Source organism: Zeugodacus cucurbitae, chromosome 6, assembly GCF_028554725.1.
Source record: "Zeugodacus cucurbitae isolate PBARC_wt_2022May chromosome 6, idZeuCucr1.2, whole genome shotgun sequence".
Lineage (NCBI taxonomy): Eukaryota > Metazoa > Arthropoda > Insecta > Diptera > Tephritidae > Zeugodacus > Zeugodacus cucurbitae.
This window is the reverse complement of record NC_071671.1, coordinates 49,084,449-49,100,111: the sequence shown is the minus strand read 5'-3', so window position 1 is coordinate 49,100,111 and position 15,663 is coordinate 49,084,449. Positions and strand designations below refer to the sequence as shown.

Sequence of the window (15,663 nt, the reverse complement as noted above, 5' to 3'; positions counted from 1 at the left end):
AAATTTCATGTTTCTTTCATTTAATTCAATAAAAAATAGTGTAATATCAAAACGTAGCTTTTATTCTCTCCAATGGCAATTTAAAAAAAAAAAATCCGATTATCCGAATATTTGATTATCCGAATGGGTCCCGGTCCCCATTAATTCGGATAATTGGAGTTCTACTGTATATGATTTTCTACACCAAATACACTTTTCTTGTTTTTTAGAGATTTTATAGGGACAGTTCTAACTTTCAGACTCACTTTAATGGCATCGAATATTTTTTAAATTTTTTTACGCGATATATGACTTATAGTGAACATTAATACGCTCTAGATTCGGTTTAAAAATGTTGTAGCATTTCATAATATTATATTTCTTAATATATTAATATATAGAGTACAAATACACACACACACATAATGTAAATTAATGAATAGTGAAGCCAAGCACTTATGTTATGTTATGTTATGTATGTAAGTATGTTTAAGTGTTTACTTATAAAATGCTAAGTAATGTGACAGGGATGATATTTAGTAACGGGGCGGCATATTTTGCATAAAATATTGCATTTGTTGTGGCTGATGTTGACCCATATTTCCCGACATATGCTGTTGTTGTTGTTGTTGCTGCTGCTGTTGTTGTTGTTGAGCCATTAAATTGTAATTTGACATTTGTGAATGATTGCCGGGCGCATTACCGACCACGCCAACCATTGGCACATTTTGTTGCTGCTGTTGTTGTTGCACATTCTGTTGTTGTTGCTGCTGTACATTGACATTCGTTTGCATTTGCACCTGTTGTTGCTGTTGTTGATTCTGTGCGCTTGGCATATTCGGCTTTTGTTGTTGTTGTTGTTGATGTATTTGCTGTTGCTGTTGTTGTTGTTGTTGTTGCTGCTGCTGCTGTGCTTGCTGTTGTGCTGCAGCAGCCAGCTGTTGTTGCAACGGTGCTTGATGTTGTTGCTGCTGCTGTTGTTGTTGTTGTTGCTGTTGTGGAGCGATCGCCTTCTGAAGACTGGAAGATTCAAATATTATTTTTAGTTACTAAATGCTCTCTGGCTTGAAAAACTATTCACTTACTTCTTCTCAGTGTTGATATCCTCAATATTCAAGCGCGTTATAAAGCGCAGCCGCAACTGCAAGGCAGGCCTTAAACGCTTTATAATCACTTCCGATTCGTTTTTGATGACATTGCCGACATGTATATACTTGATGTGGTAACTAAAAGCAAGAAAAGAAAAAAAATAAGAATGCAGAAGAAGCATGCGAAGACACAAGAGACACTACTACATACAGAAAATCGCAAATCGTGTCCAAGTACTCGAGGGGAACCTGCGCCTTGTCCACCACATCGAGCATTTCATAAATCATAATGGCAATGCCGGCCACAGTATTGGGTTTCTCCAAATCGATGCGCTGCAAAAATGGACCAAACACATGAAAGAGGAAGACGAGCTGTTGTTCGGTGCGCACACAAGGTTTCAGCTTCTCGGCTATATATCTGTTGAAGTTGGAGGAAACAATTATAGTTGCAGAAATAGAAATCAAATAAAATACGCACTTAGTCATTGCGGCCAACTTAAAGCCGCCCATATGATGGAAGGTGGCATGCGCCACAGCTAATATCAGCACATAGCTCTTTTCGATCATCGATTCACAGACAGTCTTAAAATTGAACAACTCGAATGCAGAGAAGCGATAATTCCATTTGATCATTTTTGGCGAGTTGAGCGCATCCTGCAAGCGATCGTAGATAACGGACCAATGTGTCTCGGGCAGCGCGGCCAATATACTGCCGACAGCATTTATGTAATTGTGTATCTCCTTTTGTGGTATCAATGAGTAGCCCTTCACGATGACATCCACCACATTGTTGGCGACAATCGACGGCGCAATCGGCAAGCTGAGTAACTCCACACACGTGACGTACAGCGCATGCGCTGGTGCATTGGGGAATTCATTGAAACGCCAGTCGGTGTTGAAGAAGACATTTTTGCCCGTTATAGCTGTTTAAGAATTTAAGTGGTGAATAATTTGAATGTGTTGAGTTGAGCATAAGACAGTGTGGTGAACTTACTATCCGATAAGCGACGCACTAGATTGATGTAATAATTGAGTTCGGGATTCCAAAGCAATTCCTGGTTTTGTAAAAACATTTTGTAGGGCTCACTCACGCACCAATTCGGTGGACGTATATCGCAAAAGGCGCCTGTAATAGCGCTGACCTGTGGTAAAAAAAAAAATAATGCGAGGTGAGGTGAGTAAGAAAAAAGAGAGTGAGTGACATTTTTAATGAAATTTAATTTTTTATGTTAAAAAATAAATAAGAATAAAACAGAAAGCTTACCAATTTCTTTTTGAGTGATGGACGCTCACGCAAAATCCTTTCGTAGAAATGTAAGGTGTTATACAAATAAGTAATGGGGCGATCTGTGTAAAAAAAAAACACAAAAAAAAAAATTAATACAGAATACAAAATCAATATATGTAATTTAACAAAAGAACAAATCAAAATCCTCAACTCACCGTGAAATTTGTAGAGAATACTCAAGTGATCTAATATAACCTCACATATTTGATGCACATGCTGTATAGGTAATTCTATGAAACGATGCACCACTATATCTAAAACTGGCAAAAATCTCAAACAAACATTCGAGAAGTAAACCGGCAGCGGTGGATGTGAGGCTGATTCGTCGGGTGCAAATTTTTCGGGATATTTTTGATGGAATTGCAAGTGCTTCTCGTGCCTTGAAGTATATAAATAATGAAAATAAAATATTTTTAAATTCAGTCAAGAAATAAACTCACCAATTATTCTGCTTCCAATGATCAGGATGATTCTCCTTGCAAAACTCCTGTATGCGATTGCGCAACTCTGATGTCTTCAACAACAACAATTGTATTATAAGGAAACAAACTTGCGCCTCATTGCCCTCTTGTGTGCGCAAAGCCAAACAGAGCACCACACGATCAATGGTCACAATATTATACTTCCAAATCATATTGTTTATGGTGTCGACACATTTGTGTATGAAATCTTTGCCATTGCTATTGGCTACCTCACCGACTAGGTAATCGCATAGCTTGCGTAAGTGTGCTGATAATGCGCGTGCGCTAATGCCTTCCAATATTCTGCAAAGTAAACATAATTATAAACTCAATTAAAAAAATATATATTTTGCTTTGTCCATTTACTTGTATGCCACCGGACTGACGTTCTCTGTTTCCCAAATCATTTTGAATAGCAGACATAGGAATAGTGGATTCGTGCTCGGGCGTATAAAATGATTCATAATATCATTATCGTTCGACATGGAAGTCCAATTGCGATACTCCTCCTCAACTGATTTCTTCAGCAACTGTTTATTCTCCAGCGGATGATTATTTTGCACGAAGAACTCATTCAAAGCAGGTGGAAAACAGGCTAACGAGTGCGAGGCCCAAGAGTGTGGTGTATTCTGCATGATAACGTTGAGCAGCTCCTTGCACCAGGGTTGCAATTCATCGCCTATTTATGGTAATAAGAAAATGTTTGGTAAATAGAGCAACAAAAACGTCAGTCAGTCCACGTACCCAGTCCAGTCATGTGCATTGAACGTGCCAGCGTTAGTATGAGCACACGATTCAGCTCCTCACTTTCGCTGGAGGCAACAGAACCAGGCGGTTTCTCGCTGAAGTAACGCGACATCTGTGGCTGCATCTCAACCGAGCCCAAACCGGTGATTAGGCGTAAAGCGGTGGATTCAAAGCTGTATTGGAGAGTTATACTTTGTATTTTTGTAATTTTTTAAATATATTTTTTTTGAAATTACCACAAATTCAATTGCATTTTATTGGTTTGCGGCGAAACAACGGTGCAGTGAGAGAGCAATTGCAGGCGATATTGCGTCGGTATGTGATGTAGGCGATAGAGAAACATTTCCAGCAGCGTGTGCAGTATACCCCAGGCCTGGTGCTTGAAGACAGCGGGCAGTAATTGTTCTAAAAGAACATTATATTTAAAAAAAAAGTTCAACAAATTGAAGTCAAAATTTTAACAAAAAAACTTACGCAAGAAACCTTTGATACCCAACGATTCGATTTCAGTATAAACCAAAAGACGTGCATATGTTTCAACCAAAGCCGGTGTTGGTATGGAGCTCTTGGCTTGTGCTTGTTTGATCATTTGTGTGAAAAAGCTAAAAATAAAAAAAAAAATATTGAAAAAAACATTAAAAAAGAAAATAATTAAAAAAATAATAATAAAAAAGAAAATAAAAACAATTAATATATAAAATGCGCATATTCCTCACCTATGTATAAGCGACATCTTGCTGTGCACCGTTAAACTATCCAGAACAACCATAGAGAAGGGCGCCGGTGGCACCTGACCACCAGCAGCAGTTTTTGCATTGCCATTCAACGTCTCGGTTAGTATATTCATGGGACGTGAGAAATATTCTTGATTTGTAGAATATGCATTACATATCAAAATGATACGAAAATCATTGCCCAAACTCATGGACATCAGTGTGTTGGGCATAACTAGATGCTGTAAGAAACTGTAGATTAACGGTAAATTAATTCGTTATAATGTTGTATAAAATGTTTTTTTTGGTGATTAAACATACTCGTGATGATTTTTCAGCGCAATCGGCAAAGGTCTATTAATACTCATATTCTCCAATCTGGCTTTCTTCATCAGGTGTATCCAAATGCATATGGGTGCCATCTAGAATTTTACATTAAATCAGTGAATTATTCAACATATTTTAATGTATTGTTTTTATCACCAAAAGAATTAACTTACCTGTCGCAACAATGAAGATTTAGTGCAGTCTGGTAACTTTAAGGGCTCTTGCTCAGGATAGAGCAAGTCGAACAATTTGAAGGTTGGCAGAAAATTGGCAATCTATTTGAAGATAAATATTATTAAACTTGCTTACAATATTTTTTCAAGCTACATACCGGATTTTTTTGTATGCTACCAGATATAAATTGCAATAGGATCCACATCAGTTGATCGCGTCCCTTACGCAGTTCTTTTTTGGATAGCTGTAAGTAGCAAAAAATAGAAAATATTTTTTTAAAACCAGTTTTTGAATGACATTCAACAATTCCCCACCTTCTCATACAAAGCCGACACGATATGAGCAAAGCTCACAAACTGAAAGAGCACAAAATAGATGAGTTGCGATGATAGGTGCAACCAAACCCACTCATTCATGGAATTCTGCTCTTCATAGACACTAAAACTGCTACCCATCATAGAATCATTGTTTTCAGTCATTTCCATTGCTGATATAATTAAATTAACCAATTGGTCTTCTAGCTTATAGCAGCGTTGTTTTTGTTGTTTCTGCAAGCTCATCATCACCGAAACCATCTCCTTGGAATATGGTTGATCTAGCACATAACGTAAAAGTTTCGTTTGTTCTTCGAGCAAATCGGCGTCATAAGGTAGACTGCCCTTGAAAACAAAACGCAAAGTATTCGGATCTAATTTCCATGAATTCATCATATGATCTGCATAACCAAAACTCTCCACAATGGGCAACATATGTGAGTGACCAATTATAGAAACCATTTGCGCGGTTCTACGGAATTCCTCCATGAAATCGGTCATCATTTTATTAATTGTCTGCAAGTTTTAATACAAAATTAAAAAAAAATATAAAAAATATATTAAACACTTACCCAATGATATGGCGGTGGCTTCATAATTTCATTGGCGATAAAGTAACCCGGTAGCAAGCAATTATTACGATCAAATATGTAATTTAGCGTATCCTTCAATGCTTGTAGCTGTGGCAAGAAGCTAACGTTTATGTTCACAGGAAATGTTTGCGCTTTGTCACGGCACATCTGTAAATATAATATATTTAATATAGATTCACATAATAGAGAAAGCATAGCAGTGTTACCTTCATGATTTCACGCACGCCTTTGTAGTCCACAAGCGGTAACACACGTTTAATTATTTTGAAGCTTTCGATCCAAAAACTTGCATTCTCGTAAACCAATCTATCGCAGAGGAATATCTTATCACACAGCATTCTGTAAAGCAAAAACAAAAAACATGTTATACTATAAACAAGAAACTTTTATATAGTTTCAAGTTACCTTGCAGTTATCACATTATTTTCCGCCAGTTTTCCTAATGTGTTCATAAGCACACGCAGGTGTGATATATTTATGGCATTCGCAGCGCGTTGCAAATACTGCCGCACCAGGCCCTCTTTGTTATCCTGTGGTACATCTTTAAATTTGTTCACTACAACAATGTAAATAAATAATTAATTCACTTCAAATTATCTACACTAGACCTTTACGCACATATGCTGTCCGTAAAAGAGGCGGATTTATCCTCTTCGCCATTCGATTTATAAACAATAACACTGAGGAAGGCTTCCTCGATTGGTTCCACCTTCTGTAAAGCAAATATGTTTATATATATATGTAAATTTACGAATGTATGTAAACACTTGTTGTTTTCTCTGTTACTGCAAGTGCACTATACTCACCAGAAAACTGTTGACTGCTTCCAATATTTCTGTGTCCATTGTTTATGTTTTAAGTATTTTTTACAACTTTTTATTAAAAAAAACTTTGTTTTATTTGAGAAAGTAAAAAATGTTTGCTACAGACCGGCTATGCAAAGAAATTGCATTTACAGATGTTGACCAGAAAACAAATGTTTTTGTTGACAAGCTAACGCTGCCAGATTATTATATTAAGTTATTTTTAATTTAATTAATTGCAACAATATTTTGTATGAAAAAAATCAAATTTCCCGTGTATATTTTGTCTAAAATGTGAAAACATTTTTTTTATTTGATTTTTAAACTAATTTTTGGTTATTATAATAATATTTTACAATATAAAAACTAATAAACACATTTTTTAGTAATCGTTGAAAAAATCACCAAAAATTAGCAACTGTTAAGATAATGGCAACCCTGCTGTTTGTTTTTATGACTGTGCAACCCTTAACAACTTGCTCTCTTTACTCTTTATTTATTCTCTTTATATTTAATCTGTCAAGGCGGTATTTGTTCTCTCCTACGCTAGTGTAATTTTATCACGGACGAAGAAACTTGTGAATTTTTATTGCGATTAGCGTTTAAACTATTTTCACAGCATCCGTAAAGCTTAATAAACTTATTAGTAATAACTAAAATTTAGTATGGTGTGGGGATTTGTGACTTGTGGCCCCAATGAGGCACTTGTGGTTTCAGGTAAGCTTTTTTTTCCTCGAAAAACTGAAATTCTTATTGGAATTCTAATGGGTGCGAAGAAAGTGAATTTATAAGTGACGTCATTTCGTGTTATTGATTTTTTGTTTTTTTGAGGCTCTGCTGTGCCAAAAGTGCCAATAAATTTTTTTAATATTTTTGAGTGTGTGCTGCTATCTTGCTGCGTATTAGATATTTGAATTAATTAGCTAAAGACATACATTTGCGCATAGCCTCCCAAGCTAAGTGAAAATGACCTTCAACAAATGGACGTGTTTCCAGACCGGCATGAACTCGGAACACCCTAAGTGGACACACAACTACGCTAACATATTTTACAAATGCTAATATATGTACAGATGTATCTACTTATATGCATATGTTATATCTGATAAATGTGTGAGCATATATGTAAGTTCTTTGCAACAAGCGGAGCCTAACAAGTGGTTCCTAAGTCACAGGGGGGTATGTATCTAGTATATTTGGCGAGATAAGCCATTAATAAATTTCACAATCAAAATACATACAAACGTCTTTTTTATGTTTGTTTACCTTTGTTGTTATAAATATAATGATCCCTTGCCGACAAAATGTTTCCGGAATAAAAGTTTTGCAAATTATATGTATTTGAATTATTTTTTTAACTTTAATACAAAATAGAATGTTGGTTTTGTAGCAATAACGTTAATTTATGCACCAGCATTGTTTTTGTGGTCAACTATTGTTGTCAACTAAACAAATAAGCATTAAGATAATTAAATGTATTTCTTAGAATATACATATGTATCTAATAATGTATAAAAGTGTGCAGTGGGTGGAGTAATCAATTGACAATTGACACATAACAACGTGAATACCCTCATGACACCACATTTTTCATAAATCTACCCGTTACATATGTATTTAATTTGAATAATAAAAAGGCGAATATCGCGCCTCTCAATCGGATTTAGGTATAAGCATTCTTCCTTTTCATCTGATTCCAGAAATCTGAAATAGTTGTTTAAGCAATTTAAAATAAGCTCTTTTGATATACAAAATCGCCTTTATAAATTAATAACAATTTACTTTTCCTACATTTTTAAAGGATGCTGTTACATGAAACCTTTATTGGTGCCCGGTGGACGTGCCTTTGTTTGGCCCACTATACAACAAGTACAAAGGTAATCAAATTTCTATTCAATTTCAATTTCTGATTTAAATCTGTAAATAATCTATAATACAACACATAGAATTTCACTCAACACCATGACCCTGCAAGTGGAGAGTCCATGCGTCTACACCAGTCAGGGTGTACCCATTTCGGTGACCGGCATCGCACAAGTTAAGATTCAGGGTCAAAATGAAGATATGTTGCTGACGGCTTGCGAACAATTCCTCGGTAAGGGTGAATCTGAAATCCAGCATATTGCCTTGGTTACGCTGGAAGGACATCAGCGTGCTATTATGGGTTCCATGACGGTTGAGGAAATCTATAAAGATCGTAAGAAATTCAGCAAACAAGTTTTCGAGGTGGCTTCATCGGATTTGGCTAATATGGGTATAACTGTCGTTTCGTACACCATTAAAGATATACGCGATGAAGAGGTGAGTTGGAGTGAGAGAAAGAAAAAAGCATATTCTTACAGACATACTTATGTACATATGTTTATCCATAAATACTTGCACAACTTTAACACTAACAAATACGATTTATGTAGCGATAAAGAACGGAATTATATACAATTTATTTCAGCATTTTTTCGTTTTCACGTACGAATTGCAATAATATTTTGTAGTGTACAGTTGATTTATATACTAACCGCACAATTTCGCTGATTATTAATAAAATTTATTTAATTATGTTTATCATAATATTATTATTATTATTTTTTTAAATTTTGTAATGCAATTATATTTATGCTACTTAGAGTTAGTTTTATTTGATTTTTTTAAATGAGATTTTTAGTGTTAATTTTGAAATAATTATATTCTTCTCTAGTTTATATTCATTTTACTCTACTGTTATTTATTATTTGTATATATTATGTAATCCACGTTAATTCAAATTGTTCTCAAAAATTAGAAAACATAAAATTATCATTATTTTTAAATTATTATTTTTTTAATATATATATTTTATTTTTTTCTGTTAAATTTATTTTTCACTATTTTTTGTTTGTTTTTTAATTTATTTTAATTATTTTATTTTTTAAATTTATTTAAAGATTTTTTTTATATTTTTTTTTTAAAGGCTTTCGTTTAATTTTAATTTTTAAGACTTTTTAAATATTAATAATTTTTCTTTCGAAATGATTTCTGGATGCAACCTATAAATTTCACCCCTCCCGCCATACTTCCTCTTCCCGCCAACTCTTTCCAACCATCTAAACCGCTATATACCTTTATGCTTAGCCAACAGAGCCGAAAATATATTCAATTTTTTTTTAATTTATTCGATATTTATAAAATGTGCGTTATTTTTTTTTTTCAAATTAAATTTTATAATTTTTTTTCAAATTAATGTAATATTTTTTTCTCTAATTAAATTTGGTAATTTTTTTTCAAATTAAATTTTATAATTTTTTTTCAAATTAATTTTGTTAATTTTTTTTCAACTTAATTTTGTAAATATTTTTTTTTTTAATTTCGCTCATAATTCTATATTGGACATTTACAGCTCTCGTGTATTTCAGTAATTGTATACAAAATGTATAAAGTAGTCTAGTTTGATTGAATTTCAGCTCAAATTAATCTCTTCTTTTTTTCGGAATGGTGAATGCATACATACTTAATGTGATTTTTTACAAATTACGTTATACGTAATGAAGGGTGACTCAAAGGTATGTTTAACGATGTTATGTTATACTCTTTTTGTGCAGTAGTTGTTTTTGTAAACTATATATTAAAAAGTTATATGCAAAATTTATGTTTAAAATTAATTGTAAGTGAATAAGTTTGGGTTTTTATATCTTTTTAAGAAATTTTGATTTTAACCTTAATTTAATGATGTATTTTTTAAATACTTTAAGACTTGATTAAAAAAAAATACTATAATAAATTTAAGATTTGAGTTTAGGTAATTTGCACACTCATTGTTTTTGTTTGTGTTGTACAAATTTATAAGTTGGTATAAATATTTTTTTCTCGAAAGGTGCATTAAAAATTTTTTTCGTATCCGAACAAATAAATGTGTTTGCTCAAAGATGTTTATCAAAGAATTTAAACTCTAAATGTGTTTATATGTAATGCCCCAACACCTGTGACTCCCATTATGCGAAGCATGTTCTCGTATAACATAACCTCAAAATTATAGTAAATATACTATTATCTGTAATTCACCACACTTGTTGTCAGCTGTTATGCGAAGCATGTGATATTTTCAATTTATTTTTTATTTATTTTTTTTTTTTTTACTTTTCTTCATACTGTCCACACTTTCACTAAACAAAGCAGCTTGCATTCTGCCGCAATGTTAACGGTATTATTAAACATTCCAGGGTTATCTGAAATCTTTGGGTATGGCACGTACTGCCGAGGTCAAGCGTGACGCACGCATTGGTGAAGCTGAGGCGCGTTGCGATGCGCACATCAAGGAAGCCATTGCCGAGGAGCAACGCATGGCATCACGTTTCCTCAATGACATCGAAATCGCTAAGGCGCAACGTGACTTTGAGTTGAAGAAAGCCGCCTATGATGTGGAGGTGCAAACGAAGAAAGCCGAAGCTGAGATGGCTTACGAACTGCAGGCGGCCAAAACCAAACAACGCATTAAGGAGGAACAAATGCAAGTCAAAGTGATTGAGCGTACACAGGAGATTGCCGTGCAGGAGCAGGAAATACAACGTCGCGAACGTGAACTGGAGGCCACGGTGCGTCGTCCAGCCGAAGCGGAGAAGTTCAGATTGGAGAAATTGGCTGAGGCCAACAAATTGCGCGTGGTCATGGAGGCTGAAGCCGAGGCGGAATCGGTAAGTTTAACAGACGCACATATATTTTATTAAAATCTTTTTAAATGAATCAAAAATATATTTTTTGCAGATCAAAATCCGCGGTGAAGCCGAGGCATTCGCCATCGAAGCCAAAGCCAAGGCAGAGGCCGTGCAAATGGCACAAAAGGCCGAGGCTTGGCGCGAATACCATGAGGCAGCAATGGTCGAGATGTTGCTGGACACATTACCAAAGGTACAATGCAATTTACTTTATACTCTTCCACATTCCTCATTTAACGAAATTATTTGCTTGCCTTAGGTTGCCGCTGAAGTTGCCGCACCATTGTCGCAGGCCAAGAAGATCACCATGGTGTCGAGCGGACAGGGTGAAATCGGTGCCGCCAAGCTGACTGGCGAAGTACTGCAGATCGTTAACAAAGTGCCGGAATTGGTGAAAAACATGACTGGGGTGGACATTGCCCGGGTACGTTCAAATTCTGAATTTATTTAAAAGCGCGTCAAACATTTGAAAGCGATATACATATTTTTAGTGTAAAATAAGGGAAAATAACAGCTTTTGCTAATAGTAATGGCGTTGTGTACAGAAATGTGGAACCAAAAGACTTAATGAACTCAATGAAATGAAAATAACTGTGCATTTATATACGAGTATAGTGGCTCGGCGTACAATTTTCTTTTGATATACAGTGGAACTTCCATAACTCGAAGTTCTCTATAACTCGATGCCTTGAATTGGCAATAGAAGTCAAATTTCATACAAACTACCTTCCGTAACTCGGAAGTCTCTCTAACTCAAAGTTGTTTTTTGTGGATTATGGCGATTCGAGTTATGGAAGTTCCACTGTACTTATTTCCACTGTAATTATTTGTGGTAAAAAATAAAAAAATTTTTGTGCAACTTAAAACTTAAATAAAAAGCAAAATATTTGTGCAAAAAGTAGAAGTATTAAATATATAAATTAAATATATGAGTATATATAAATTTTCAATTACTTTAGCTGCTTTATGCTTTAATGCAGAAATACTTTTTTTACAAATATATTTATTTTTTGTAATATTATTATTTATCTACAAAATCATAAAGAACTTATAATGAGTCTTAACTAATAAAAATTTGTTAGGCTACACTGAAAAAAACAGATTGATTTTAGGAAAGATCGATTCATTTTCTTACTGTTTATATATTGATGCCATTAAAAATCATATACATTTTTATAATTAAATTAAATAAAATTTAATTCGTTTAAATTTAATTAAAATGTTCGTTATGCTCACATACTTTTAACACTCGACTGGATATTGGGCCAAACTAATTTTTTCCAGGAGATTGAGTCATAAAAAATGTGTTCTTTGATCTTCGAATTTAGCCTCCAAAATCATAAGATTTTTATTCGAAGTTTGAAAAATAAATTGCAGGTCCAAAATATAGACATAATCTAAATTTTCTTCTTAAGGGTATATTTTTGCGAAACTTATATACCAATTTTTTTTATGTATTTTTCGGTATATAACTTTTATTTTTTCGAAGATCAAACCTTGACCGAAAATTTGTAAACAACATTGAAATAAGAAGAAAATGTAGATTATATTCATATTTTGGATCTTTAAGTAGCTATATCCTGTAATTAATAATATATATTTTTTAAAAATCCTTTTCTTCGAACTTCGCACCAGATATGTATTTCGATTTTGGAGGCTAAATTCGAAAATCGGATAATACAATTTTTTACATATGACTCAATCTACTGGAAAAATTAGTTTGGTCCAAGTCGATTTTATCATATAGAGTAATTCAAGTTTTGTTCGATGAACCCACCAATTGTTAGTCAAATATGCGACTCGCTGGGAAGTTAGAAATCCGCTTAGGTACATAAATTATAGTAAATAATCGAGGGAATTTTGTATAAGATATCTTCAATTGCAATACATTTTCTTAATAATGGATATAAAAGTACAAAGTTTGATTTTTTTAAATAAGAAAATTTAATTTTTAATATTATAATTTAAAACATTTGAAAATTGGTGATAATATATTTACTCGTTAAAAGCCACATTTCCTTATTACTAAAAAATGTTGCTGTACTCTGTGATGCAACTGTATATATCTTTTTAGGTTATTTTTTCAGTTTAATTTTCTGAAATCTAATTCAAAAAACGAAAAATATTGTTTTTCGCAAAGTTTCGCTATTATGACGTCAGCACAATACCTTTTACATCAATTAATGGCAATTGACGCGTTCTATATCTTTTTATGTTGAAAAAGTAGAAATTTCGGAAAAGTCTGTTGACTAAGTACTATGTAGTGGCGCTCTTGGTGTTAAATACTTTTAAAAATTGTTTACCATGTACACAATTTAAAAAAATTTCAAAATTGTAAAAGTGATAAAAAGTTTTTAAATATAACATCCTTTTAATTAAAAGAAAAAGATTATAAAAAATAAGTATGTTTATATACATATTTTATTTAAATGCTGACCAAACTCAGAAAAAATACTTAAAATCAGGTTTTAATAAAGATTTTTAATTCTTTTTTATAAGAATAGTATTGAAAAGTAAAAAAAATCTTTTGTAATTAAAATTTCGTTAGTTTTGTACTTTAAATTCTTCGCAATTCTCTTATTTGATAAATTTATACACACTTTATTACAACGCTTAACTTAATTTATAAACACACGTTTTTTTCTTTTTTTGTTCATTTCAGTCCATGCATGCTGGCTAAATTATCAACACAAAGCTTCAACAAATGAATATAACAACAACAACACGAGCAAAAACATGTATGAACAAATAGACGACAAAACAGAAAAAATACGAGAAAAAATTATAAAAAGAAAACTGTGTCAAATCCTTAAACCAAAGATTTTCGAAAATTAACAATTAATATTAATACAATTAAAGTTGCCATATTAAATTTTATTTACAAACAATAAGTATATATTTGGCGTCTAACAACGATTAAGTTTGTGAAAAAGAGTATAAAATTTCGAATCAAAGAATTATAAATATTATAAACGCAGGAAAGACAAAAATAAAAGATTTTTTGAAATTAAAAAAAAATTAATTTGAATTGAAATTGACAAAATTATGTGGAATTAAGGAATTTGGCATTGCGTAATGCTAAATTTAAGCACAAATTCTTAAAATTTACATAAAAAATAAATAAAATGCAAAAAAATATTAAAAGAAAATAAAAATATATAAAAAGTAAAAAAAAAAAATTAAAAATTAAAGTAAAGCATAAAAAATGAAGCGTACACAATTTGCCACCACTGTATTGTAGCGTGCTTATAAAATATATATTTATTGTATAACTTTATAACAATTTACAATTTTCAATATATAAACACAAAAATATACTCGATTGTACACACACACACACACACTTAAAAGCTAATATGATTTGTTAAACAAAGAGAATTTCCGGCTACAAACCACACTGATTAAAATATTACACAGTAGAGTGAAGTCAGCGCCAATTCTACATAATTTCGAATTACACAATCGAGTTCAGTTGCTTTGAAATAATTGTTTTTTATACATATGTTTGCATACGTGCCATGAAAAACCAGAAGGCAACATTGGTTGTTAGCTCTAGAGATAATCAGAACAAGCTTATGCGCGCCAGTGTGAGAGCGTCCGCGCGTAATAGAAACTTTTTTATCGTGAAGTTCAGCGAGTTTAGTGCATTATTTTTCAAGATATTCAAATTTTCACATAAACGTAGAAAAAATATTAAAAATTAAATGAAATGTTTGGATGTCTGTGCAATAGTTTTTTTTGTAAATTTTATTAAATTTCAAGTAAAGGAAAAAGCTTTTTCAAAATATTTTATTTTCGAAAAATTTTTTTTTTTTTAATTTTTTTTAATTTCAATTTTTTTTTTATTTTTCAAATTATTATTTTTTTAATTTCTAATTTTTTTTTTCAAATTTTATAATCTTTTTTCAAACTATTTAATTTTTTAAATAACTGTATTTTTCCGCTACATGAATATTTAATTTTTTGAACGAAAATTTTTACATTTTTGAAAATTGAAATAAAAAATGTATACAAATTGAAACTGCATAGCCGCAGAGTAAGAACGCTTTTTAGCACAGATTTTTTGTTTTAGTAACAACAACAAAAAAATTCAATTGTTTTATTTTGCAAAGAAAAAATGTATAATAAACTTACTTTGTACTTTTCGTCTCACTCTACCCAGTTGGAGTTGTAAACGACGAAATATTTACGAAAAATAAGTATTTATAAAACTAGCCATTTTTGCATTTAGCAATGTATGTACGTATGTATGTGTAACAAAATGCCGTAACACTTTTTTGAATTAAACGAATTTATACTCACAATTTTCTGATTTCAATGATTCTATTTGTGTATGCATATAAAACTTTCTATATTTTAATAAAGATTTTTTCCAAAAATCGACGTTTTTATCATTAAGTGGCACTTGCTAGGTTGTTGTAATTACGGAATATAGTTTAGGTCCAATTATAAAAGTTGTATACCGTGGACTCCAGTGTGAGAGTGATCTTT

At 32.3% G+C, this 15,663-nt stretch overlaps 2 protein-coding genes across 5 annotated transcripts; one reads left to right on the top strand and one right to left on the bottom strand.

Annotated features, from left to right (window-relative positions):
• Window positions 1-41: 41 nt before the first annotated feature.
• Window positions 42-6,667, bottom strand: LOC105217744 (mediator of RNA polymerase II transcription subunit 23). Its single transcript, XM_011192896.3, has 22 exons — window positions 6,491-6,667; window positions 6,303-6,396; window positions 6,090-6,240; window positions 5,891-6,023; window positions 5,664-5,831; window positions 5,092-5,607; window positions 4,935-5,021; window positions 4,777-4,878; window positions 4,598-4,698; window positions 4,280-4,528; window positions 4,038-4,165; window positions 3,800-3,968; window positions 3,561-3,736; window positions 3,183-3,495; window positions 2,796-3,119; window positions 2,511-2,734; window positions 2,332-2,414; window positions 2,062-2,209; window positions 1,546-1,990; window positions 1,279-1,485; window positions 1,065-1,205; window positions 42-999 (listed from the first exon to the last, which is right to left on the bottom strand). Exons 1-22 carry the CDS (start codon window positions 6,527-6,529, stop codon window positions 516-518), a joined length of 4,482 nt encoding a protein of 1,493 aa, XP_011191198.2. The 5' UTR covers window positions 6,530-6,667; the 3' UTR covers window positions 42-515.
• A 345-nt stretch (window positions 6,668-7,012) lies between these two features.
• Window positions 7,013-14,698, top strand: Flo_0 (flotillin-1). Of its 4 annotated transcripts, none has more exons than XM_029043716.2 (8): window positions 7,013-7,204; window positions 8,289-8,364; window positions 8,434-8,788; window positions 10,012-10,023; window positions 10,681-11,151; window positions 11,222-11,365; window positions 11,432-11,596; window positions 11,664-11,988. In XM_029043716.2, the coding sequence occupies exons 1-8, from the start codon at window positions 7,153-7,155 to the stop codon at window positions 11,694-11,696; spliced, it is 1,308 nt and encodes a 435-aa protein (XP_028899549.2). In that variant the 5' UTR covers window positions 7,013-7,152; the 3' UTR covers window positions 11,697-11,988. The 4 variants fall into 4 exon arrangements, with proteins under 4 accessions (XP_028899549.2, XP_028899550.2, XP_011191199.2 ...); XM_011192897.3 differs by lacking the exon at window positions 11,664-11,988 and adding an exon at window positions 13,835-14,698 and having other exon boundaries at window positions 7,015-7,204; XM_029043717.2 differs by lacking the exon at window positions 10,012-10,023 and having other exon boundaries at window positions 11,664-11,986.
• The last annotated feature ends 965 nt before the right edge of the window (window positions 14,699-15,663 follow it).

Bases quoted from the DNA above. Each gene is read 5' to 3' on its own strand.
- Flo_0 (XM_029043716.2), top strand. From the start codon at position 7,153: ATGGTGTGGGGATTTGTGACTTGTGGCCCCAATGAGGCACTTGTGGTT. The intron at 11,152-11,221 runs GTAAGTTTAACA...TATTTTTTGCAG, and splicing joins CTGAAGCCGAGGCGGAATCG to ATCAAAATCCGCGGTGAAGC. The intron at 11,366-11,431 runs GTACAATGCAAT...TGCTTGCCTTAG, and splicing joins TGCTGGACACATTACCAAAG to GTTGCCGCTGAAGTTGCCGC.
- LOC105217744 (XM_011192896.3), bottom strand. From the start codon at position 6,529: ATGGACACAGAAATATTGGAAGCAGTCAACAGTTTTCTG. The intron at 4,879-4,934 runs GTATGTAGCTTG...ATCTTCAAATAG, and splicing joins GTAGCATACAAAAAAATCCG to ATTGCCAATTTTCTGCCAAC. The intron at 2,735-2,795 runs GTGAGTTTATTT...ATATACTTCAAG, and splicing joins CATTGGAAGCAGAATAATTG to GCACGAGAAGCACTTGCAAT.